This window comes from Oncorhynchus masou, chromosome 18 (assembly GCF_036934945.1).
Source record: "Oncorhynchus masou masou isolate Uvic2021 chromosome 18, UVic_Omas_1.1, whole genome shotgun sequence".
Lineage (NCBI taxonomy): Eukaryota > Metazoa > Chordata > Actinopteri > Salmoniformes > Salmonidae > Oncorhynchus > Oncorhynchus masou.
The window spans coordinates 20276479-20303811 of NC_088229.1; the positions used below are offsets into that span (position 1 = coordinate 20276479).

General features: G+C 45.9%; 1 protein-coding gene and 1 long non-coding RNA gene across 2 annotated transcripts in view; one reads left to right on the plus strand and one right to left on the minus strand.

Annotated features, from left to right (window-relative positions):
• Window positions 1–3193, minus strand: part of LOC135504151 (integrin alpha-5-like) — a 90095-nt gene extending 86902 nt beyond the window's left edge. The window contains exon 1 of the mRNA XM_064922475.1: window positions 2792–3193. Coding sequence (XP_064778547.1) covers window positions 2792–2988 — 197 coding nt within the window. The 5' untranslated portion in view covers window positions 2989–3193. The remainder of the gene's footprint in view (window positions 1–2791) is intronic.
• LOC135504154 (uncharacterized) lies at window positions 858–25161 on the plus strand. The gene is made up of 4 exons (XR_010450085.1): window positions 858–928; window positions 21851–22011; window positions 22635–22813; window positions 24953–25161. It is a non-coding gene; the product is annotated as an uncharacterized LOC135504154 (long non-coding RNA).
• The last annotated feature ends 2172 nt before the right edge of the window (window positions 25162–27333 follow it).

Below are 27333 nucleotides of genomic sequence, written 5' to 3' on the forward strand. Positions count from 1 at the left end.
GACCATTCTGGGCAGACAGACACAAACACGGTCAGCCAGGACATCTGACTGCGTCTGACCCCGACACCCCAGCGAAGCTTCACTTTGGTTAATGATGAATTATTACAATTACAGGGCAGATAGCTAGGTCCAGGCTGAGTCGCTGACACGGCCTACTGATGAGTGGTGGTAGACACACACAGCAAACAGCCCATGGACACCAGTGACCGTCTGGGTGCCTTCCATCATCAACTATGTCTGTCTTCAGACTATCTATCAGTCCAGACTATCTATCAAATCAAATCACTTTTATTTGTCACGTGTGCCAAATAAAACACCTTACACCTTACAGTGAAATGCTTACTTACAGGCTCTAACCAATAGTGCGAGAAAAAAAAGGTCTACATGGTTGGTCGGGCCATTTGAGGTAGTATGTACATGAATGTATAGTTAAAGTGACTATGCATATAAGATAAACAGAGAGTAGCAGCGGCGTAAAAGAGAGGTTGGGGGAGGCACATAATGCAAATAGTCCGGGTTCTACCCTGACCACATTTTGGCTGTGCTGCTCTAGTAGTCTGTAAGTACCTGTAATAAGTGTGACATGGACTAAGTTTTAAACCCTTCTTAAAGAGTTTCTCCAGTACTTTTGTATACTTTCTAGCCAGTAGTTCTGAGAGTAGCAATCACGAGTCAAATATGGTCCCCGAAAACTGCGTACTACATCACATGTGTGCAGATATGTGTACCACGTCATAGCTCGCTATCTCGCTATGCTGTGTGTGCATCTTGCTAGCTGTCACTCAAAGAACGAGGGGCTGAAGCTCATTGGTTAGAACTCAAATTGTTAGGGGTTGGCCCACATGGGGGGAAATGTAGGGAAAATGGCGCAAGCACAGCTTCCAGAAAAACAGTTGCTTTCAAACTAGGGATTTCGGGGCAAATGGAGGTAAGACAGTAATTCTGCTCATAGATTATGCATGTATGAACTACACATTGACACATCCGGCCCAACGTGGGAGGTTTACAAAATACTTAGCAGTCGCCAAAGTTCCGGAGAATGTCTTTGATGAATGATCTCAGCAGAACTATAGACTGACAATTCACAGTAACCGAATTATGCTGAGACTCATACTTTTGATTTCAAAGTTTAACAAAGCAGTCAACTCTATGCAGAAGGACTACTTTCAACAATTTACACAGAGTTTTCTAAAAACTCAAAAATATCTGCTCCGAATTAAGATTCAACGATGTCTGCAGAAAGAATGGGGTGTTAACTATGACATGACACATTGACACCCGGTAACGGAATTGCGGGAACGGAATCTCAACATGGGTCCCTGATCTGTACTACACAGAAATGCATAATAATTATGGATATCAATGTCATTCTCCTGATAGTGATGTATCCTAAATGGGCATACAAAGGTATACATATGCAAAATTCTCCTTTGCATATTTGGGTATTATTCTACACACTGGCTATTATTTTAATGAGTTCTGGAAACAGGACATTTGGTTGGTCTGAACCAACCATAGACGTCTACGCTTCACAAGTTTGGACATTAGAGATCAGTACAGTACAGTAAAGCGTAGTTCAGTACACTAGAGTGCATTATAGTGTACTCGACGGTAGTGTGCTCTACTGTACTAAACTCAACGTTTCTTTACTGTACTGAGCTCCACTGAACTCTACTGTACTGAACTATAATCTACTTTTCTTTACTCTACTCTACTGTGCAGTACTGTGCTTTCAAACTTGGGAACCCAACTGTGGTTTGTGACTACTATGCTTTCCCATTGTAGCCAACTCAATTGCAGAAATTCTGTTACCGATTTTTCTGAAATTCGTGTTTCAATCACTTAATAATTTATAGATATATGTTTTAAAGATCAGTCAAAACTAACTAAGTGATAGGTCTACCTTTACTTGTTACTTCTGTGAACTTTCATTATCCTCCTTCCTCATGAGGGAGAGAATTTAGAAATTTAGAACATATCTTGAGGATATGGGCATTTCAAGGCACAAGGCAATGTTTCTTAAACTTAGAAGACAGAACATTTTCTCTGAAATTATAAAAGTGTTGGTATTAGTTGGCAGGGGTCTTTACTTCAACATCGTGTTTTAATGTATTTCTAACACGTTTTAAGAGTTTTTCTGGTAGATGTTTTCTAAGACCCCTTTTCCATCTGTCTGACCAGAAATCAAAGACTTTGTTAATTCCACATTTTTAGGATGGAAAATATTTGAAAAATGTATATATGCCTTAATTTCTCAAATATAGACTCTTAGTTTTCATTTTACACCCACTTTGTCACGCTTCTATGAACGTCCCTTTTACATGGAAATGACATGACAGGACTGATGTGATGGAGCCACTGCATGCCAGGATGCTGAGATAAAAGCCACAGTTTGTTTGTGACTCAGAGGTCACATTCCCACACGTTTTCCAATAGGAAAGATTACGGTTTTATTCCCAATCGTACCATAGGGCGGTCACTGGTCGTCATCATATGAGGGTAACATTTTTCCAGTGCATCGTGCACGTGCACGGATGGGGATTTGTAACCAAAACCAAAAGAGAAAATCTAATTCCATATGTGCATTTACCTAATGTAATAACTGATTTATTAAATGTAGGCTATACAAAAAGATTCAGTTGATACTCACGGCAACTCGGGAATAAACCCTCTAACCTCCTGGGATGTTTACCATTTACCATACAGTGAAAATGACTGACAATTACTCCATATTTCCCACCGTGTTCACAGTAACTATCTAAATGACTTCCAGGATAGAAAAAATACTCACCTTGAAGAATTGGTCAAGTAAAATTCCACGGAATATCCAAAGTAGCTCCCATTAGGTCCGCTGTAGACAGAAGGGTTCTCCACGTCCAAGTTGAATGTATCACACAACGGTAGCAGAATTATTAGACAAACCCCAATGCAGAATAATGAGTCGTTCAGTTTTCCCCGTGTCTTCGAATGGCATCTTTTGGAACCCATTCTATTTCTCAATTAATCCACTAAAATTGTATTTGTTTTAATCAACACCTGCGTTGCTCTTATGTTTTTAGATCAGTATAGCTTGTGGAGTGGTTGTTCTATTTCTCTAAACTGCATGCCTTGAAAGTCAAACTCGCTGTATCTCTCCTAAATGCTCAGTCAGCTTCTTCCCTCGACTCGCTCTCCCTCGCTACGCTCGCTCCTCTGTCCTAATTGAAGGGATATTGAAAGGAGGGAGTTCCTCGACTCGTGACAAACTTTTGAAGAGGTGGAGCTCTTAATTCAGAAAAAGACAGACAGAAGACCAACGTGTATCGTCAATAGAGTGGGCGACACTCAGAACGGAGTCATCTATATGACACTGAAATCTTCCCGAACTGTCTGGAGAAATCTTCCCGATCTGGGTATTCTGATCATTTTATTCTCTCCTTGGCGCGCAACCACCATTTGCGTTCAACCCTTTAGAATGTGGAGGGGATTTTGGTCTATCTGCCTAATAAAGATCACATGGTTGTCTCTCTGTAAACTTTTCGACCTGGGTGATGCTGACCAACAGAGATTTAACAAAGATAACCAGATACTATATTATTAACTTGGTGGTCAATTGATACAGAGTAACATCATCGGTATTTATCAGCCTATTACCTCAACTCCCAATGACCTTTTCTACCTCGAGTTGTTACTAAGTATTCCTCCTGGTTGGAATGGAGTGAGGAGGGTGGTTATTTACAACATTATTTTCTTGAGGATGGTTACACAGGAATTTGATGATCATCAGTAGATTTAGAGGTTTGGGGTGATATAGTGGTCAAACGTGGAAAATACAATGTATGTTGTTAATTTTAACAACTGTCTCCATCTTGCCCATATGCAGCCATATGCTACAGTATGCATGAGTATCACACAAGTCTGGGCTGCTTATGTATTCTCTATTAGTTGAATAATGCAACATAAGATCTAATTCAGGTAGATGATGCATTCTGTCCTTCGTCTCTCACAGCATGAGGTTATTTCTCCCAGGGTGTGGGAACTAACTGAGAACATTTCCTATTTCTGTTTCTGAGTCACACCAATAGAGAACCGCACAGTTGGAAAGTGGTTACGTTGTAAGTCAGAAGCAACCACATCACTGAAATGAGATGTTCAATAAAGCCACTCGCCTGGCTGGAATTGTGTCTGTTGGTTTAGCTGTTTCACACAGCTAAAGGGGATTGGGACTGAGGGGCCACATTTAGCTGGGTGGCACTAAGGACTGTCCACTCAAGGCTCACTCATATTTAGAACTACACTTCCAGAAGAAATGGTTTTAATATTCTAACTCTTTAGAATCAAAATGGGTTCAATGGCTGGCATCATATTGAACATCAAAAAGGTTCAATATAGAACCACAAAGCACCCTTACTTTTAGTTATATAGTATAGTCTCTTCATGCCGAGGGGGGGGGGGGATCGTAGAGTCGTAGAGCTGCTGGGATAATAATGGGGATCATCTGCGGGGCGATTCACAGCTGTTGGGGGCAACATGCCGGTTCACAGCCCTAATCCTGGAGCTAGTGCTCCCATTCATCACTCTCTCTCGCTCCCTTTTTAGACCCACATGATGAGCTTGCAGATGGATGAAAGTGAAACCGTCTGTTTATGACAAGGGTTTATAGTTTCTACCCAGATCACATCACCATCTAACGATTAGCAATTCTATTTCCGATCGTAAGATTGTATAATTTCCAATGGTACCCCACTCTATCAATGTCTTAGTCCCTCCTCCTCGCGTCCTTGGATAGTCATTTACATTACATTTACATTTAAGTCATTTAGCAGACGCTCTTATCCAGAGCGACTTACAAATTGGTGAATTCACCTTCTGACATCCAGTGGAACAGCCACTTTACAATAGTGCATCTAAATCATTTAAGGGGGGGGGTGAGAAGGATTACTTTATCCTATCCTAGGTATTCCTTGAAGAGGTGGGGTTTCAGGTGTCTCCGGAAGGTGGTGATTGACTCCGCTGTCCTGGCGTCGTGAGGGAGTTTGTTCCACCATTGGGGGCCAGAGCAGCGAACAGTTTTGACTGGGCTGAGCGGGAACTGTACTTCCTCAGTGGTAGGGAGGCGAGCAGGCCAGAGGTGGATGAACGCAGTGCCCTTGTTTGGGTGTAGGGCCTGATCAGAGCCTGGAGGTACTGCGGTGCCGTTCCCCTCACAGCTCCGTAGGCAAGCACCATGGTCTTGTAGCGGATGCGAGCTTCAACTGGAAGCCAGTGGAGAGAGCGGAGGAGCGGGGTGACGTGAGAGAACTTGGGAAGGTTGAACACCAGACGGGCTGCGGCGTTCTGGATGAGTTGTAGGGGTTTAATGGCACAGGCAGGGAGCCCAGCCAACAGCGAGTTGCAGTAATCCAGACGGGAGATGACAAGTGCCTGGATTAGGACTTGCGCCGCTTCCTGTGTGAGGCAGGGTCATACTCTGCGGATGTTGTAGAGCATGAACCTACAGGAACGGGCCACCGCCTTGATGTTGGTTGAGAACGACAGGGTGTTGTCCAGGATCACGCCAAGGTTCTTAGCGCTCTGGGAGGAGGACACAATGGAGTTGTCAACCGTGATGGCGAGATCATGGAACGGGCAGTCCTTCCCCGGGAGGAAGAGCAGCTCCGTCTTGCCGAGGTTCAGCTTGAGGTGGTGATCCGTCATCCACACTGATATGTCTGCCAGACATGCAGAGATGCGATTCGCCACCTGGTCATCAGAAGGGGGAAAGGAGAAGATTAATTGTGTGTCGTCTGCATAGCAATGATAGGAGAGACCATGTGAGGTTATGACAGAGCCAAGTGACTTGGTGTATAGCGAGAATAGGAGAGGGCCTAGAACAGAGCCCTGGGGGACACCAGTGGTGAGAGCGCGTGGCGAGGAGACAGATTCTCGCCACGCCACCTGGTAGGAGCGACCTGTCAGGTAGGACGCAATCCAAGCGTGGGCCACGCCGGAGATGCCCAACTCGGAGAGGGTGGAGAGGAGGATCTGATGGTTCACAGTATCGAAGGCAGCCGATAGGTCTAGAAGGATGAGAGCAGAGGAGAGAGAGTTAGCTTTAGCAGTGCGGAGCGCCTCCGTGATACAGAGAAGAGCAGTCTCAGTTGAATGACTAGTCTTGAAACCTGACTGATTTGGATCAAGAAGGTCATTCTGAGAGAGATAGCGGGAGAGCTGGCCAAGGACGGCACGTTCAAGAGTTTTGGAGAGAAAAGAAAGAAGGGATACTGGTCTGTAGTTGTTGACATCGGAGGGATCGAGTGTAGGTTTTTTCAGAAGGGGTGCAACTCTCGCTCTCTTGAAGACGGAAGGGACGTAGCCAGCGGTCAGGGATGAGTTGATGAGTTGAAATGGTCTGGAGAAGAGAGGAGGGGATAGGGTCAAGCGGGCAGGTTGTTGGGCGGCCGGCCGTCACAAGAAGCGAGATTTCATCTGGAGAGAGAGGGGAGAAAGAGGTCAGAGCACAGGGTAGGGCAGTGTGAGCAGAACCAGCGGTGTCGTTTGACTTAGCAAACGAGGATCGGATGACGTCGACCTTCTTTTCAAAATGGTTGACGAAGTCATCTGCAGAGAGGGAGGAGGGGGGGGAGGATAGTTCAGGAGGGAGGAGAAGGTGGCAAAGAGCTTCCTAGGGTTAGAGGCAGATGCTTGGAATTTAGAGTGGTAGAAAGTGGCTTTAGCAGCAGAGACAGAGGAGGAAAATGTAGAGAGGAGGGAGTGAAAGGATGCCAGGTCCGCAGGGAGGCGAGTTTTCCTCCATTTCCGCTCGGCTGCCCGGAGCACTGTTCTGTGAGCTCGCAATGAGTCGTCGAGCCACGGAGCGGGAGGGGAGGACCGAGCCGGCCTGGAGGATAGGGGACATAGAGAGTCAAAGGATGCAGAAAGGGAAGAGAGGAGGGTTGAGGAGGCAGAATCAGGAGATAGGTTGGAGAAGGTATGAGCAGAGGGAAGAGATGATAGGATGGAAGAGGAGAGAGTAGCGGGGGAGAGAGAGCGAAGGTTGGGACGGCGCGATACCATCCGAGTAGGGGCAGTGTGGGAAGTGTTGGATGAGAGCGAGAGGGAAAAGGATACTAGGTAGTGGTCGGAGACTTGGAGGGGAGTTGCAATGAGGTTAGTGGAAGAACAGCATCTAGTAAAGATGAGGTCGAGCGTATTGCCTGCCTTGTGAGTAGGGGGGGGCAGGTGAGAGGGTGAGGTCAAAAGAGGAGAGGAGTGGAAAGAAGGAGGCAGAGAGGAATGAGTCAAAGGTAGACGTGGGGAGGTTAAAGTCGCCCAGGACTGTGAGAGGTGAGCCGTCCTCAGGAAAGGAGCTTATCAAGGCATCAAGCTCATTGATGAACTCTCCGAGGAACCTGGAGGGCGATAAATGATAAGGATGTTAAGCTTGAAAGGGCTGGTAACTGTGACAGCATGGAATTCAAAGGAGGCGATAGACAAATGGGTAAGGGGAGAAAGAGAGAATGACCACTTGGGAGAGATGAGGATCCCGGTGCCACCACCCCGCTGACCAGAAGCTCTCGGGGTGTGCGAGAACACGTGGGCGGACGAAGAGAGAGCAGTAGGAGTAGCAGTGTTATCTGTGGTGATCCATGTTTCCGTCAGTGCCAAGAAGTCGAGGGACTGGAGGGAGGCATAGGCTGAGATGAACTCTGCCTTGTTGGCCGCAGATCGGCAGTTCCAGAGGCTACCGGAGACCTGGAACTCCACGTGGGTCGTGCGCGCTGGGACCACCAGATTAGGGTGGCCGCGGCCACGCGGTGTGGAGCGTTTGTATGGTCTGTGCAGAGAGGAGAGAACAGGGATAGATAGACACATAGTTGACAGGCTACAGAAGAGGTTACGCTAATGCAAAGGAGATTGGAATGACAAGTGGACTACACGTCTCGAATGTTCAGAAAGTTAAGCTTACGTAGCAAGAATCTTATTGACTAAAATGATTGAAATGATACAGTACTGCTGGAGTAGCCGACCATGGCCTAGTAGTCCTCACCCAGAACCCCACTGGACTGAGGGGCAGCTCGGGACTGAGGGGAAGCTCGGGACTGAGGGGAAGCTCAGCACTGAGGGGAAGATCAGTACTGATGGGAAGCTCAGCACTGAAAGGAAGACCAGCACTGAGAGAAGGTCAGCACTGAGAGGAAGCTCAGGCAGGTAGTTGGCTGGCTGGCGGTTCTGGCAGATCCTGGCTGACTGGCGGATCTGGAAGAGTCTGGTTGACTGGCAGATCTGGAAGAGTCTGGCTGACTGGCAGATCTGGAAGAGTCTGGCTGACTGGCGGATCCTGGCTGACTGGCAGATCTGGAAGAGTCTGGCTGACTGGCGGATCTGGAAGAGTCTGGCTGACTGGCGGATCTGGAAGAGTCTGGCTGACTGGCGGATCTGGAAGAGTCTGGCTGACTGGCAGATCTGGAAGAGTCTGGCTGACTGGCGGATCCTGGCAGACTGACGGCTCTGGCTGCTCCATGCTGACTGGCAGCTCTGGCTGCTCCATGCTGACTGGCGGCTCTGGCTGGTCCATGCTGACTGGCGGCTCTGGATGGTCCATGCTGACTGGCGGCTCTGGCTGCTCCATGCAGACTGGCAGCTCTGGCTGCTTCTTGCAGACTGGTAGCTCTGGCGGCTTCATGCAGACTGGCAGCTCTGGCAGCTCCTTGCAGACTGGCAGCTTTGGCTGCTCCATGCAGACTGACAGCTCTGGCTGCTCCATGCGGACCGGCAGCTCTGGCTGCTCCATGCAGACCGGCAGCTCTGGCTGCTCCATGCAGACTGACAGTTCTGGCTGCTCCATGCAGACTGACAGCTCTGGCTGCTCCATGCAGACTGGCAGCTCTGGCTGCTCCATGCAGGCTGGCAGCTCTGGCTGCGCTAAACAGGCGGGAGACTCTGGCAGCGCTGTAGAGGAGGAAGGCTCTGGCTGCGCTGAACAGGCGGGAGACTCCGGCAGCGCAGGAGAGGAGAAAGGCTCCGGCATCGCTGAACAGGCGGGAGACTCCGGCAGCGCAGGAGAGGAGGAAGGCTCGGGCAGCGCTGAACAGACGGGAGACTCCGACAGCGCAGGAGAGGAGGAAAGCTCCGGCAGCGCTGGAGACGCGAGGCGCACTGTAGGCCTGATGCGTGGTGCTGGCACTGGTGGTACTGGGCCGAGGACACTCACAGGAAGCCTGGTGCGGGAAGCTGCCACCGGAGGGCTGGTGCGTGGAGGTGGTACTGGGTAGACCAGACTGTGCAGGCGCACTGGAGCTCTTGAGCACCGAGCCTGCCCAACCTTACACGGTTGAATAATCCCGGTCGCTCCACCAGTGCGGCGAGGTGGAATAGCCCGCACTGGGCTATGCAGGCGAACTGGGGACACCATGCGCAAGGCTGGTGCCATGTAAGCCGGCCCAAGGAGACGCACTGGGGACCAGATCCATAGAGCCGGCTTCATGGCATTTGGCTCGACGCTCAATCTAGCCCGGCCGATACGCGGAGCTGGAATATACCGCACGGGGCTATGCACCCGCACTGGAGACACCGTGCGCACCACAGCATAACACGATGCCCGCCCGGTCTCTCTAGCCCCCCGGTAACCACAGGAAGTTGACGCAGGTCTCCTACCTGACGTCGCCATACTCCCTGTGAGTCCCCCCCCAATAAATTTTGGGGCTGACTCTCAGGCTTCCATCTGCGTCGCCGTGCTGCCTCCTCATACCAGCGCCTCTCAGCTTTCGTCGCCTCCAGTTCTTCTTTGGGGCGGCGATATTCTCCAGGCTGAGCCCAGGGTCCTTCACCGTCCAGTTCGTCCTCCCATGTCCATTCCTTCTCTTGCTGCACCTTGGTGCGGCTACACTCCCCTGGTTTAGCCCAGGGTCCTCTCCCGTCGAGGATTTCCTCCCAAGTCCAGAAATTCTTATCACGCTGCTCCTGCTGCTGCTGTTGCCTGTTACCACGCCGCTTGGTCCTGTTGTGGTGGGTGATTCTGTAACGGTTCTCGTCTGTCGAAGGAGAAGCGGACCAAAATGCAGCGTGGTATTTTTGAGACATGTTTAATGACGAAGAAAACAAACAATTCAAAAACAACAAACGGAACGTGAAAAACTATACAGCCTATCTGGTGACAACAAACACAGAGACAGGAACAATCACCCACGAAATACTCAAAGAATATGGCTGCCTAAATATGGTTCCCAATCAGAGACAACGATAAACACCTGCCTCTGATTGAGAACCACTCCAGACAGCCATAGACTATGCTAGATACCCCCACTAAACCACACACCCAATACCTAACAAAACCCCAAGACAAAACACACCACAATAAAAGAATGTCACACCCTGGCCTGACCAAATAAATAAAGACAAACACAATATATTTCGACCAGGGCGTGACATGACAACTCAACCAAATGTGAAATAAACCAAACATTTCACACTGTCATTGGATTTAGATTAAAAGTTGGGTGACTTTAAGACTTTTTGAAAATCCAATCACTATTCTATGTTGATTCAACGTCATAACATTGAATTCTTTGGTTGAAATGACTTGGAAACTGTCACACTCTGATCTGTTTCCCCTGTCTTTGTGCTTGTCTCCACCCCCACCAGGTGTTGCCTATCTTCCCCGTTATCCCCTGTGTATTTATACCTGTGTTCTCTGTTTGTCTGTTGCCAGTTCATTTTGTTTGTCAAGCCTACTAGCGTTTTTCCCATTGCTCCTGTCTTTTTGTGGTTCCTGTTTTCTAGTTTTTCAATTTTTTACCATTCTGCCTGCCCCTGAACCTGCCTGGCATTCTGTACCTTGTCACACCAGCCTGGATTATTGACCTCTGCCTGCCGTTCTGTACCTTTTGGACTCTGATCTGGATTACTGAACTCTGCCTGCCCTTGACCTGTCGTTTTGTCTGCCCCCTGTTCTAGTAATAAATATTTGTTACTTCAACACTGTCTGCATCTGGGTCTCCTGAAACGTGATAGGAAACCATGTTGATTCAACCAGTTTTTTCTTCATGTGTATGTCTGTTGATTTTTAAACCATTGCAAATGATATTCTGACATGTTAACACTGATGGGTCTTGTGACCTCAATATGCTTGTATGGACAGGCCTTAAAGGATAAAAATAAATACAAATAAGTCTACGGTTGATACAATCCCAAAATGTTTTGCATGTCAGCAGATATTGGACTTTCAAGAAACAAAGTGTTACTTGCCACATCATCATGATGACTTGTTTTGTGATTATTGTGATAAACAGACAGGCATGCACAGACCCAGTCTTATCCCCCTGACAAAGCAGGGTCAAAAGTTTGAGGTCAGACAGACGAGAGAGGTAAAGGAATACGTAAGGGACAGATAAGAGAGCTGTGTGCTCCTAGTCAGTTATTATTATGGCTGATTGTTCCACCTAGCACCTTAACACTAACCTTAGCCCCTAACCCCTAGAGCTAGCTAACATTTGCTACAACAAATTGGAATTTGTAACATGTCATACGTTTGCAAATTCTTTGTAATTTGTAACATACATACGAAATCGATGATGAACCTCCACAAGTTAATGCATACCATATGAAATGTAACATATCATACTAAATGGAGTGTCTTGGATTTATGTACAGAATAATACGAAATGCTCTTGGACCACGTTGGTTGCATATCTCACTGACCTGGGAAAAAATGCTTACTGTCTTAATTAAACACAATTTTCCGGATGTTGCATACCACGTTCAGCCAATCAGGTTGCAGCAGTCTGGATGAACATGGCGCACAACATCAGGAAGTAGCATTAGCCACTCGTGGTGGTGGGAAATTGTGTTTTATTAAGATATTTTCTCAGGGTTTTTTTAGCCGGCGGGCTATTAAATTGAGTTATGGGGGAAATAGATGCCTTTGCAGCTTGAATGAAGGATGTTTTATGTACGACCCGGTCGCCAAGGGACACGAGTTTATAGCCAGCTGGTCACATTATGCAGATGACAAATGACGTAAAATACATAATAGTGCCATCTGGTGGCTGTTTGGGCTAACGTTAAGTTGCTCAATAACCTGTGGAGTAATTCTGTAATTACACTATTAAAAACATTGTATTAACATGTTGGAATATAGACTATTCATTATGTTATTAATTAAGTAATAACAAAAAAACAACACTCAACTCTAAAACCATGTAATTGTATAGCAAGTCCTATATAATTACTGTAGTAATTACAGTGTTACTACACAGGTATAAGCGCGACTTTATTGCATTTTGCAGTTCAGCTTAGCCATTTTAGTACAGGGATTCTTATCTTTTAAATACATGTACTACTTCAAAATCTCTCCAAACAGGGAGGGAATGTAACTTTGGTACTGTACAGTTAATATGAAGCTAAAACAACTAAAACAAGATTAGGTAATGCAGTTGGATTTAGGTCATGGTTTTTTGTCTCACATGTCACTTTCCAGGAGTGCTGTCATTTCAACTAAAGGGTCATGTTCAATATGCTACATCTTTTAAAGGGGAGAGAGAATTGACCATTCACTATACTTTATCTATATTCTGACTCTGAGGGAGTCAGCCAATCCAGATGGAACTGAAAATGCCCTGTTCTGTTATTTTCCATGCCAACTTGAAAGTATGCAACTGAACAGTGTTTTGTTTTCCATATTTTTCTCAATTTATTTACCCTCGAATTCTCTCGTCATAAGAGATTTCTCACAAAAAAGGGGTGCGGCTATCCCCATGCCTCAGCTGTGACATCGTCACCATGTTGTTGTGGCAACAGATTAGGAACACAACAAAACACTTCACAGTACTCCAAACAGCTTGGCCACTCTTATAAATATAGACCTCACACACAGACACACACACAGGCATGCACACACGCACACACACACTTTCAATTACAAGCAATTGGACACGTGTCTTTCCATACAGTAGGGCAAAGTTTTAATAGCAACACCACAAGGCCAGTCAACTTTTTGATCCTGACACAATTTTGAGGTTAAACTCTGCTCTGCCTTACAACTGTCTCTGAACTGGTAACGTGATTCTTTTAGACTGTTAAACAGACTGGATATGCTGCACAGTGGAATGGGCCAGAGCGGGAAACAAGCTCAATACTATGAATTATTTGGTCTCCAAATATCAGTTAATATTCAACTCTCTGTTTCATACCCAGAATAATACACACCAAGACTAAAACCAGTATTGAATATTTTGCACTTTATTTCCCTCCAAATGCCAGAAAACTCCTACATTCAGAGATGAACGCTGCTGATGCAACAACTAATTGCATGTGCATCTGATATTCAATCCCCCACTATTCACTGAGACCCTGCCCTGGCCGGCACCCCTTCCTCCATACCCTAATTTCACTTTGCAAGACAAACAGTTGTTTGACAAACACTGACACAGTGGGGGTTGGGGTTGAGTGCCACTCCAATGGTAGTTATAAGGCAACCCGGACCCTTTTAAGTCCCAATGCAAATGCTACTTTACCACACAGCAACAGAGAGCAAACAAAGGACACAACAGACTACATGGGATGTATACATGCATACAGTAAGTAAAGCCACCGCAAGCAAGAGCTAGCAGGAGCTGTAACATGTTTGTTGCTGTGCTTGTTGGTAAAGCTCTTTATTTGACATCTTGTTTTGTTTGTGTTTAAATGAAGTTTAATTGTCTTGTTAAATAAGGAAATTAGAGGCAATAGTGACAGATTTGATTGTTATTCAGTATTTATAAAGGCTTGATATGCAAATGGAAAAGAGAGCTCGCACTTAGCGACTCCTGAGTTAGATTGTAGTCTCCAAATGCTAAAGCACTGGCCTTAATCTAAACCTTAAGCCTTTAACCTGTTCCACAATGCCTTTAACACACACACACACACACACACACACACACACACACACACACTCACACTCACACTCACACTCACACTCACACTCACACTCACACTCACACACACACACACACACACACACACACACACACACACACACACACACACAGTAATACACATCTAAATTCTTCCAATGTGAAGGCCTGCATGCACTTCCTGTTTCTACTACACTCATGTAAAAAAGGTTTCCAGAAAGGTTCTTCGGCTCTCCCAATAGGAGAAGCCTTTAAAGAAACCCTTTTTGGTTCCTAGTAAAACCCTTTTTGGTTCCAGGTAGAAAAGTTTTAGGTTCCATGTAGAACACTCTGTGGTATGGGTTCTACATGGAATCCAAAAGAGTTCTACCTAGAAACACACACACACTTGAATTCCTCCTCTCTTTCTTTTCAACCTTTCCATTTAGAGGAGAGGAAGGGTGGGGAGGTGTTGCTGATTACTCCAGGCCAGTCTAACACTGTCAACTGGTCGACAGATTCGTAACGAATGAGTGGATCTTGGCTGGACAGACAGGGTTGTCGGAAGGAATTGTCCATTGTTGTACACGCTGACTCCTAGCAACAGTGAATCATAGTATTGATTTAGACAAGGGATCATCTGGGTAGTTCTCATTGCAAAACAGTTCCAGTCATTCTCATTACCCCTCTTCTTCCAACAGGCCCTGGACTTATTTTATTTTGACCTTCTTCTCTGCGTGTGTTTTTTACTGTGGGCCCATGCCAACTGAGACAACATGTGTGGTGGGAGTAAGACCATCCAAAAGTGTCCATGCACTGTTTGCTTACCTAGTTAAAACAGCCACAAAATGTCTGAAAATGGGCACTTGTGTTTTTATGTACATCCGCTAATCAGCCTCAGTTACAGAGGCAGTAAAGCAGCGCCACATGTAATGACTAATGACACCAGGCCTCTGTGGCCCTGCCTGCCGGCAGTGAGATCATTGGACACTCTATGATGCACATAAGTGTCCTGTTGCACCAGCGGTTCCCGCTGTGCTGCTACCATTTACAGCCCATATACAAGCTCTCATCAGCATAATGCTGCTTCACACAGAGTTTAGCCTCTGTTACCTCACGTTACGCATGTTTGCCTGTAAACACACAAAGATTGCATTATAGGAATGATGTAATTTGATGGGGTTTTAGTGGTACAGTGAACATGTTGACAGAGACTGTGTGTAAACCTGTGAGACTGAAAGACGAGCAAGGAGTAAGGTTAGGAAAATACTGTCTACCAGTAGTTGTGTTTCTACCCAAACTATAATGTTCATTTCCTGAGTATGTGTGCAAATTATAGAGGTAAAGCATTTATCTGCCGGTCGAGATGGGTCTAATTGTGATAAATATAACTCTGACCCCCTCTTCGACTAAAGAGGAGCAAGCTCTCCGCAGCCGATGTGAGTAACCCAATGTGATTAAGACCGATGTGAGCAGCCGATGTAAGACCTTTAAACAGGTCAACATTCACAAGGCAGCAGGGACAGACGGATTACCAGAACGTGTACTCAGAGCATGAGCTGACCAACTGGCAAGGGTCTTCACTGACATTTTCAACCTCTCCCTGTCGGAGTCTGTAATACCAACATGTTTTAAGCAGACCACCATAGTCCCTGTGCCCAAGAACACTAAGGTAACCTGCCTAAATGACTACCGACCCGTAGCACTCACGTCTGTAGACATGAAGTGCTTTGAAACGCTGGTCATGGCTCACAACACCATCATCCCAGAAACCCTAGACCCACTCCAATTTGTTGACCTGTTTAAAGGTCTTACATCGGCTGCTCACATCGGTCTTAATCACATTGGGTTACTCACATTGGCTGCGGAGAGCGTGCTCCTCTTTAGTCAAAGAGGTGGTCAGAGTTATATTTATCGCAATTAGACCCACTCCACACTGCCCTTTCCCACCTGGACAAAAGGAACACCTATGTGAGAATGCTATTCATTGACTACAGCTCAGCGTTCAATGAATCAAATGTATTTATAAAGCCCTTCTTACATCAGCTGATGTCACAAAGTGCTGTACAGAAACCCAGCCTAAAACCCCAAACAGCAAGCAATGTAAACAAGCCAGCAGCATACCACCCTGCATCCCACTGCTGTCTTGCTTCTGAAGCTAAGCAGGGTTGGTCCTGGTCAGTCCCGAGAAGGTAGACCAGATGCTGCTGGAAGTGGTGTTGGAGGGCCAGTAGGAGGCACTCTTTCCTTAGGGTCTAAAAAAATGCCCCAGGGCAGGGATTGGGGACACTGCCCTTTGTAGGGTGCTGTCTTTCGGATGGGATGTTAAACAGGTGTCCTGACTCTCTGTGGTCACTAAAGATTCCATGGCACTTATCATAAGAGTAAGGGTGTTAACCCTGGTGTCCTGGATAAATTCCCAAGCTGTCCCTCATACCACCATGATCAACTAATCATCCCCAGCTTACAATTGGCTCATTCATCCCTCTCCCCTGTAACTATTCCCCAGGTTGTTTCTGTAAATTAGGATGTATTCTCAGTCAACTTACCTGGTACAAAAAAATTATACAGGTGTAGAAGCACAGTGGCTATGAAAAACTCCCAAGAAAGGCTGGAACCAGGCTATGAGGGGTGGACAGTCCTTTTCTGGCTGTGCCAGGTGGAGATTATAACAGAACATGTTCATAGACGACCAGCAGGGTCAAATAATAATAATCACAGTGGTTGTAGAGGGTGCAACAGGTCAGCACCAGTGGAGTAAATGTCGGTTGGCTTTTCATAGCCGATCATTCAGAGTATCTCTACCGCTCCTGCTGTCTCTAGAGAGTTGAAAACAGCAGGTCTGGGACAAACAGGCAGGATATAACCCCGCCCACATTGCCAAAGCACAGCCCCCCACACCACTAGAGGGATATCTTCAACAGCCAACTTACTATTCTGAGACAAGGCCGAGTACAGCCCACAAAGATCTCCCCCATGGCACGAACCCAAGGGGGGGGGGGCGCCAACCCGGACAGGAAGATCACGTCGGTGACGCACCCCTCCTAGGGACAGCATGGAAGAGCACCAGTGACTCAGTCCCTGTAATAGGCTTCCCAGTGGAGAGAGGGGAACCGGCCAAGCAGAGACAGCAAGGGAGGTTCATTGCTCCAGTGCCTTTCCGTTCACCTTCACACTCCTGGGCCAGACTACACTCAATCATAGGACTTACCGAAGAGATGAGTCTTCAATGAAGACTTAAAGGTTGAGACCGGGTCTGCGTCTCTCACATGCATAGGCAAACCATTCCATAAGAATGGAGCTCTACAGGAGAAAGCCCTAACACGATAGTGCCCTCCAAGCTCATCAATAAGCTAAGGACCCTGTGACTAAACACCTCCCTCTGCAACTGGATCCTGGACTTCCTGATGGGCCTCCCGAAGGTGGTAAGGGTTGGTAACAACACATCCGCCATGCTGATCCTCAACACAGGGTCCCCTCAGGGGTGCGTGCTCAGTCCCCTCCTGTACTCCCTGTTCACTCATGACTGCACGGCCAGGCACGATTCCAACACTATTATTAAATTTGCAGATGACACAACAGTGGTAGGCCTGATCACCGACAACGACGAGACAGCCTATAGGGAGGAGGTCAGAGACCTGGCCATGTGGTGCCAGGACAACAACCTCTCTCTCAATGTGATCGAGACAAAGGAGATGATTGTGGACTACAGGAAAAGTGGACCGAGCACACCCCTATTCTCATCTACGAGCTGCAGTGGAGCAGGTTGAGAGCTTCAAGTTCATTGGTGTCTACATCACCAACAAACTCTCAAACTCTCAAGCACACCAAGGCAGTCGTGAAGAGGCCAGGACAAAACCTATTCCCCCTCAGGAGACTGAAAAGATTTTGCATGGGTCCTCAGATCCTCAAAAGTTGTTGCATCACTGCCTCGTGTGGTAACTGCTCGGCCTCTGACCGCAAGGCACTACAGAGGGTAGTGCGAACGGCCCAGTACATCACTGGGGCCAAGCTTCCTGCCATCCAGGACTCTCTGCTACCGCACGGAAAGCGGTACCGGAGCACCGAGTCTATGTCCAAGAGGCTTTTAAACAGCTTCTACCCCCAAGCCATGAACATCTAGTCAAATGGCTTCCCAGACTATTTGCAATGCCCCCCCCACCCACTCTTTACACCACTGCTACTCTCTATGCATTGTCGCTTTAATAACTCTACCTACATGTACATACTACCTCAACTAACCGGTACCCCGCACATTGACTCTGTATCGGTACCCCCCTGTATATAGTCTCGATATTGTTATTTTACTGCTGCTCTTTAATTACTTGTTACTTTTATCTCTTATTCTTATCCGTATATTTTTGAAACTGCAATGTTAGTTAAGGGCTCTTAAGTAAGCATTTCACTGTAAGGTCTACACCTGTTGTATTCGGTGCATGTGACTACAATTTGATTTGATGTGCAGGAATGTTTGTAGAATGTTTAAATTGATAGTAAAGAAAAGACGCTGAAGCAACAGTCTGCCCTGTCTACCACCGTTCTCCTCCTGCAGCATTAAGAACCTATGTTACTCTGTTCTAGGTGTCATGTTTATTTGCCTGGCCTATTTGTATCTCAGAACAATGTACGCCCTGTGACCCCCTCCTGTGTTATCTTATTGGGCCGGGTGTGCTGTGGGACGGGCGTGCTGTGGGACCGGGCTGACATGAGGCCCTGCCTGCAGTGAAGGAATGTGGCTGTAAAGTAGTGGATGGATCTGGGAGTGGTGGGGTACAGGGAGAGAGCACACAAAGGCACGCACGCACGCACACGCACACACACACACACACACACACACACACACACACACACACACACACACACACACACACACACACACACACACACACACACACACAGAGACACAAATGCGAGCACACACACACATACACACACACACACACACACACACACACACACACATACACACACACACACACACACACACATACACATACACATACACATACACATACACATACACATACACATACACACACACACACACACATACACACACACACACATAGAGACACAAATGCGAGCACACACACACACACACACACACACATAGAGACACAAATGCAAGCACACACACACATACATACAGGATATGGCTGGTTTTCCCGCACCGACTCCCATGGTCTAACATACCTAAAACACACAGTCACAGTAGGCATCACAACAGAAACTTTTTTCATTGAGACTTTTGTGACAAGAAGGTTCACACAATAATATAGAAACATTACTGTTTATAGATGACAAAATACATGGAAAGGTGTTTTAGTCACACAATCAAACTAATATGTGTTATTCATCTAACCTGACAAATCATTTACTATTCTTTAGATGTATTTTTCTAAAGCCTGAAAGCCCTGTATAGCTCTCTTTCCAGTGTAGGCTAATTGCCATGTCTCCCTCTAACAAATGGCTAATGACATCAGTAAGTAAACATTGTTGGGAGGAGTTGGACTATCATCACCTCCTCAACACCCGCTACATATCCTCCCCAACAACCGCTAGGTATCCTCTTCATCACCCGCTACATATCCTCCTCAACACCCGCTACATATCCTCCTCAACACCCGCTACATATCCTCTTCAACACCCACTACATATCCTCCTCAACACCCGCTACATATCCTCCTCAACACCCACTACATATCCTCCTCAACACTCGCTACATATCCTCCTCAACACCTGCTACATATCTTCCTCAACACCCGCTACATATCCTCCTCAAAACCCACTACATATCCTCTTCAACACCCGCTACATATCCTCCCCAACACCCGCTACATATCCTCCCCAACACCCGCTACATATCCTCCTCAACACCCGCTACATATCCTCCTCAACACCCGCTACATATCCTCTTCAACTCCCACTACATATCCTCCTCAACACCTGCTACATATCTTCCTCAACACCCGCTACATACCCTCCTCTACACCCGCTACATATCCTCCTCAACACCCGCTACATATCCCCCTCAACACCCGCTACATATCCTCCTCAACACCTGCTACATATCCTCTTCAACACCCGCTACATATCCTCCTCAACACCCGCTACATATCCTCCTCAACACCCGCTACATATCCTCCTCAACACCCACTACATATCCTCCTCAACACTCGCTACATATCCTCTTCAACACCCGCTACATATATTCCTCAACACCCACTACATATCCTCTTCAACACCCACTACATATCCTCCTCAACACCCGCTACATATCCTCTTCAACACCCGCTACATATCCTCTTCAACACCCGCTACATATCCTCTTCAACACCCACTACATATCCTCCTCAACACCCGCTACATATCCCCCTCAACACCCGCTACATATCCTCCTCAACACCCGCTACATATCCTCTTCAACACCCGCTACATATCCTCCTCAACACCCGCTACATATCCTCCTCAACACCCGCTACATATCCTCCTCAACACCCGCTACATATCCTCTTCAACACCCGCTACATATCTTCTCAACACCCACTACATATCTTCTTCAACACCCACTACATATCCTCTTCAACACCCACTACATATCCTCCTCAACACCCGCTACATATCCTCTTCAACACCCGCTACATATCCTCTTCAACACCCACTACATATCCTCCTCAAAACCCGCTACATATCCTCTTCAACACCCGCTACATATCCTCTTCAACACCCGCTACATATCCTCCTCAACACCCGCTACATATATTTCCTACTCTGACTGTGAACCTTCAAGACAAAGATCGATGGGGAAAGAACAATATCTTTGCAACATGATCTCACAAGATCTCCCACCTCAGATCAATAGGGGGGAAAAGTATAGTCCTTCACATTAAAACTCTTGACCTCATCCTCACAATGGGACACATATTAGAAACTGGTGGTGCTGAGAAGTGTAAATATTTTATGTGGGACTTTAGACATATCTTATCAGCTTGCAGCATCCAGCCATACTTGGTTCTAACAGAGGTTTGAAGCCTCTTAGTGCTTCCTTCCTGCTCATGAGGCCATCTGTTTGTTTATCAAGCTGTTCCATCAGCTCTGGGGCTAAATTTATCATTCAGAGTGTTAAGTGCGTTACCTACAGTAAATATGTTGTTTTCTAATTCTCTTAGAAATATTTCAGATGGTTTACACATTTATGCATTGGATGGTTCTCTCATCGAGTAGGTTCCCGCCTATAAATAATTGGTCTTCTGGATTGACAAAAAATGTATGTTTAAAAAAACATACAGATGAGCTAGAAGCTGAAGCTGAGATTTAAAGTAGGCTTCTTTTACAGAAGTAGGTCCCTCGTGTCTCTACAAACCTAGGCAAATCAGTCTAGTTTTATTAATGCCCCCAATGTTTGGAATAATTTACAATCCTAATTACATCTTGAATCCTTGGTGCCAATAGGGCAGTTTAGAACACTGATGAGGAATACATTCTCTAAGGTTTGCGAGTGCTTTGGTTGATTGCAATCATTTATTTGTTTAGTCGAAATGTAATGTATATGTGACTGGAGGTATCTTTCAGTTTCTTATTTTGTCGCTGTTCTATTGAATTATCATGTTGATTTGTGAATTGTTTGTTCTCAGAGCACCATTGAGAATGACACCACGGTCTCAATTGGGCTCCCATGAATAGATAAAAGTAACAAAATCTATCTATTCAACTGAATGTGTGATTTCAAACACAGATTTACACAGTCAGATTTAGGTATAAGAAGTAAGTATTGAAACTTTTAAAGTATTATAAGGTTGTCTGTTAATGACGAACAGTGGTTGTATATACAATTGCTGACATTTTTACACTGTTACAATAAATAAATACAAATGACTGTCCTCCTTTGTAAACTGTAGTCCTAGTTTCATGACCAGAACACGACCCCCCATGTGTTTGAGTCTTTCTGCTTGTTTTCGAACTTCTCTCCTATCGCACACCTAACCATTTCCTGCTGCATTGTTTTTCCACATCCTGTCCAGACTGTGTTTAGCCCTGGCTGGTGGATGACAGCGTGGCTAGAAGAATGCCCCAGAATGAAGAATGCAGGGGTTTGTTCTGCCTGTATTCCATCATCTGAGTCCACGCGCGTCACAATGACTATGTCCCCAGCCCTCTAAGTGGAAAAACAATGTTTAGGATGGTGAGTCACAATACTTCCCATTAAAACAAGGTTATATGCACCCCATCTAATCCCAGCAACAGGCTCCTCCTTATAAGCTCATATTGGTGCTCATGCTGTACAGACCACCAAGGTGTCACACCGAGCAACACAGCCTTATATAGAAGCCATATTAAATGCTAACTCTGTGATCAGTGCATTATGGTAACCAACACTAACGTTGAAGAGGTACAGGCAGGCTCGCTGCATGAGCTTATATAGAGAGTGGCTGGGACTAATGCTGGAGTCACTGGAGGGATATATCTCGTAGTGGGTCTGAGAAGTTTAGAAACTGATATCCTTTAATGTGAGTGTCTTTCAATTCCCATAGAGCCACGACAGGGGGGCCTGAATGATTGGAGTTGTAATATCAGTTTGTTTGGTGCAGGGGTAGAGGACAGGAGACTTTACACACCATGTCCTGTCCAAGGGTTGAGTTACATCTCAAACAAACCTGAGTGTTGTTTCACAAGCAAGCAGAGGAGAGGATGAGAGTCTGTTCTAATGAAGAGGGCAAGGGTCGACAGATCTATTATGTTTCAAATCTTTTTTCTCTCTTTTTTCTCTCTCCGGTTGAAACCTGACACATCCTGGTCCTAATAAAGGGTATCCAGCCTCCCATATCCCAGGCCCACAAAGAGACCTCCACCTGCTCTCAGTCTCAGGGCCTTCTGGTCAGAATGGCGTGAGATCACAATATAATCACAGTTTTGGGAGATTTGAGAGAAGGAAGGGAAGACCGAGAGAGAGGTTGAAGCGGGGGAGAAGAGGACATGTGACTGAGGTGAGGAGTACTTCTGGGCTCATTCAACTCCAACTGGCCCTGTGTGAGAATCAAACAGCCAATTTTTAGAAAGAAAGAAAGATGTCAGTCGGCCCTTTTTACAAGAGCTTTGACTTGCTCTGGGACCAGCTCTGAGACATGTCTATGGAAAATGTTTCGCTAGGCCTGGTAGCTTTTGGACAATACTTAATGCTGTAACAGAGACAGCTTGTAAGACTTCTCTGCTGGCTTTCAGTAAGCCATAATTCAAACAGCCTGTTCCAAACTAAAAATATTCTTTCACTCTTTTTTAAATTAAACTGTCAATTTTTCTCAGGAATGGCAGGTTCACGTATCAACTCTCAAGTGACAAACAGATTATGCAAAAAGCAAGTGGATTTAAATATGAACAGACGCATGTTGTATAGACAGACGCACGCACATAGAAAATACAAACGTGATATTGCAAACATCTACAGTAAATACATAAACCACCATTATTACCAGATAGCCTAGTTGTGGTCGCCTTTAAGAACATGACATCACAGTTTATTGGAAACAACAATCACACTCTCTATTGTGAACAGGAAGAACACAGAATCAAAACATTCTGTACAGATGTCCCACTGATTGAATAATCTTGGAATGTGATAAAGGGGTAGATTGACACAGAATATCAATGGGAGTGTGCCATGTCTTCTCTGCCAAAGCACTATAAGTTAACACGTGAGACAGGCAAACAATCCCAGTTTTCCTGCCTTTGTCCCGTTGTGTTTTGGTTCATGTGTTACTGCTTAAGCATCCCCAGCCTTCAGAGAGAGAGCGAGAGAGCGAGAGAGCGAGAGAGAGAGAGAATCACCATGCTGCTCTTTGTGGGCTAAAAGGAGTTTTATCACCCAATACTCACATTCTGGTTCTTTGTCATACCAGCAAGATTTATTACAATTTTTCTCTTTGATAACTTAGTCTCTCAGGTCGCTTCAGGGTGACTGATGGCATTTGTGATGAAATCAAATGCATCAAACATCTGTGAATGACGATATGACTTATTTGACCAATTTCGGCACTCACATGCAGCGATAGGGTCTAAAACAGAACGCTATACCCTATCCCCAATCTTTGTGCACATGTCACCAGTATAGGGGCTGAGGAAGGACCATCTGAGGAAGGACCATCTGTACGCTGGTACAGCAGGGAAAGGAGAGTGACCTTGTTTGTCCAAAGAGAGGCAGCTGTTTGTCTAGCAGGTGTTCTAAATATACACGTTGGACCCATCCTGCATCTGTTCTTCTTCTAATGATTTTGTGATAGTGGAACACCCAGGATGAAAAATTGTAATAGCTCATCATAAAACCACCACAGATGGTGAATGATACAAGAACACAGGTTGGTCCTCTCATGTCTGAAGCCAAGAGCTGTGTGTGTTCACCTGTCCTTATCCTGAATCCTAATGGCCAAATCCCTTTGTAGTTTATCCCTTGTAAAGATAGATGGAACATCTGGAAATCAGTGCCCACTGCCCAGAGGGTGGTGTTCTCTCATTCCTTTGTAGATTTACAATTGAGATGTATTTTGATTGTGTGCAGCTTGCCCATGATTCAGAGGTTAGTGGTTTAAATTAGAAACACAATGTTTTTCCAAATGCTCTTTCAAATGAGATAGATTTTTGTTTTGACAAATGTTGTAAATTATTACTACCTTGATTACTATTCCTCAGACTCATGTATTGGTGAGTGGACCTTCAGGGAGTGATGCAGCTCTCCATGTAAGGGCTGAACTACACCTCTGTCTACCATCATCTTAATATCTTCATTCCAAATCAACACAACTGACCATTCAAGGTGATGCCTATCATGAAAAGTCCCCAAGGATAAACAGTAATATTAGACTGTTTGGACTAAACTCTTGATTCATAATAGTATTAACCTTCTCTTAAGAGAGACATGGAGTCTTAGTGATGACTTACAGTATGACTCACCAGTGTCTCCTGACCCCTCCTGTCTCAGCCTCCAGTATTTATGCTGCAGTAGTTTATGTGTCGGGGGCTAGGGTCAGTTTGTTATATCTGGAGTACTTCTCCTGTCCTATTCGGTGTCCTGTGTGAATTTCAGTGTGCTCTCTCTAATTCTCTCTTTCTCTCTTTCTTTCTCTCTCTCGAAGGACCTGAGCCGTATGGCCATGCCTCAGGACTACCTGACATGATGACTCCTTGCCGTCCCCAGTCCACCTGGCCATGCTGCTGCTCCAGTTTCAACTGTTCTGCCTTATTATTATTGGACCATGCTGGTCATTTATGAACATTAGAACATCTTGGCCATGTTCTGTTACAATCTCCACCCGGCACAGCCAGAAGAGGACTGGCCACCCCACATAGCCTGGCTCCTCTCTAGGGTTCTTCCTAGGTTTTGGCCTTTCTAGGGAGTTTTTCCTAGCCACCGTGGTTCTACACCTGCATTGCTTGCTGTTTGGGGTTTTAGGCTGGGTTTCTGTACAGCACTTTGAAATATCAGCTGATGTACGAAGGGCTTTATAAATACATTTGATTTGATTTGATGTTCTCTTTTCTGTCTGTGGTTCTCTGTAATGATTTTTCAGTCTCAGTAGCACTCACTGTTCCTGCTGCTATCGCATGCTCTGAACTCTGGCACAGGGGCATGCAGAGCCTAAAGAGGACGCTCAGTTCCCACTCTGGATGTCTCACTTATGACCACCATGCAACTCATCCAGGAGAAGAGGGAAGGAGAGGAGGAGGGGAGGAGTAGAGAAGGATGGGAGGAGGGGGAGGAGAGGAGGATGGGAAGAACAGCCTCGAGTTCTCTTGGAGACATCATGAGTCACATAATTATGATTATGAATCATCTGATCAAAGTTATACTCTGACTCCAACTATTCTCTCTCTCTCTCTCTCTCTCTTTCTCAAGCATTCTGGCTCACTTTTCTCCTGTTTTCCCTCTTACATCCCTTATGTTGCCTTCCTAATAGTCACTATGGAGTGTGTGTCTATGTGTGTTTGTCTGTGTGCATGTGTGTGCGTGTTTATTTATAAGCCCATGATAAATGAAGGTTTAAATAGAGCTCAATCTGTATATTCACAGAGCACCATCTAACACCATCTAACAGTGGGACCATAGACAGTGGGCCCACTTCCAAGGAGATACCTGACTGAAGTGTTATGTTGGCTGACGTTCTACCGATCTGCTTCCACTCATCTTGGCAGGGGAGAGGACTTTCTCCTCTGACACCTCTATGGGAGGCAACAACTGTTCTGAGCGATGTGATCCAGCCTCTCTGAATAGGGCAAAGTAACAAAAAGCAGTTAAAGGTTGCTTGACCCCTGAGCCTGTGACATCTGAAAGAGCTGGGGAGAGAGGCCCTGCCACCTGAAACGTCCTGTGAAGAAGATATATTTTTCCTCTTTCCTCTCCTTTCTCTCCCTGTGTCCCCTACAATTTTTCTCTTTCTCCTCCTATATTCTCCACCAACAATCCCCACTGGAATTGGGTTGTGCTGTGAAAACCTCACTCCTCATGTGCTACACGTCTGTCTTCTATTAGCAATTTGGCACGGGCCTCTGCGTGCGTTTCGCCTGGCCACAGGAGCTGTCATTGCTGAGTCTCCCTCAGCCTGGCTGAGTCCAGGGCCAGATGGAGGGATCTATGTACTGTATGATGTGACTGCGGCCGCCCAGGGAAGATCAGCGAGAGGGAGTAAGAGAGAGAGAGAGAGAGAGAGATGTGGGAAGATGAAAAGTGAAGGTGAGGAGTCATGAGAAAACTCATTGTCTGGATGGAGAAATGAAGATGGACTTAGATTTAGATGGTGGACTCACATTCAAGTACGATAGCTATATCCTCATTGTCATGTCTGAAAGTTCCCCCTCTGCTAGCTAGCACCAAATATAGTCAAGAACAGTTTTCTTCCATCATGATACTTTCACGGATTGCTACCTACCTAACCCACAGAAATCCCCCTGCTCTCAATGTTCGAGAATAAATCCTAAATCACAGATCAAATAAAACACTGATCAATGTCCTGGCATTCAGGCTGAGGGAGCAGAGAGAGAAACAGAGAGAGCTTTGAAACCCGTGGTCTGCTCTGATTTGACTTTGACTTAAATGTTCCCGTGCTTCTCTTGCCTCAAATGTAATTACTTCCATCTCTCTCAGTTGTGGTGCATGCCACGCTGACTTTGTCGGAATGAGAGAAGGGGAAGACATAGAAGGAGGGCTGGGTAAGTCGAGGAGAGGAGAGGGTGGGATTGCTTGTCTCTTTTTGTGTGGATACCTCTCTCTCCCAGCTGAGTCTCACACAGCACATGGATGAGACTGCTGTAGCAGGAGACCTATTGCCGTGAACAGAACACACCCTCTCTCTGCCTGTGAGAATGAGTAAGGCTTTCCCTTCCCTTTAGGAAATACACTTCTCTATTTCCATGGCTACACCAGCAGTTAAGGGATGTCCCAAGAACTGTATATACCACAACCTTTTTAAATGCAGTGAAACCCACCACCAAATGCTGAGGTTGGCAAAAAAATATATAT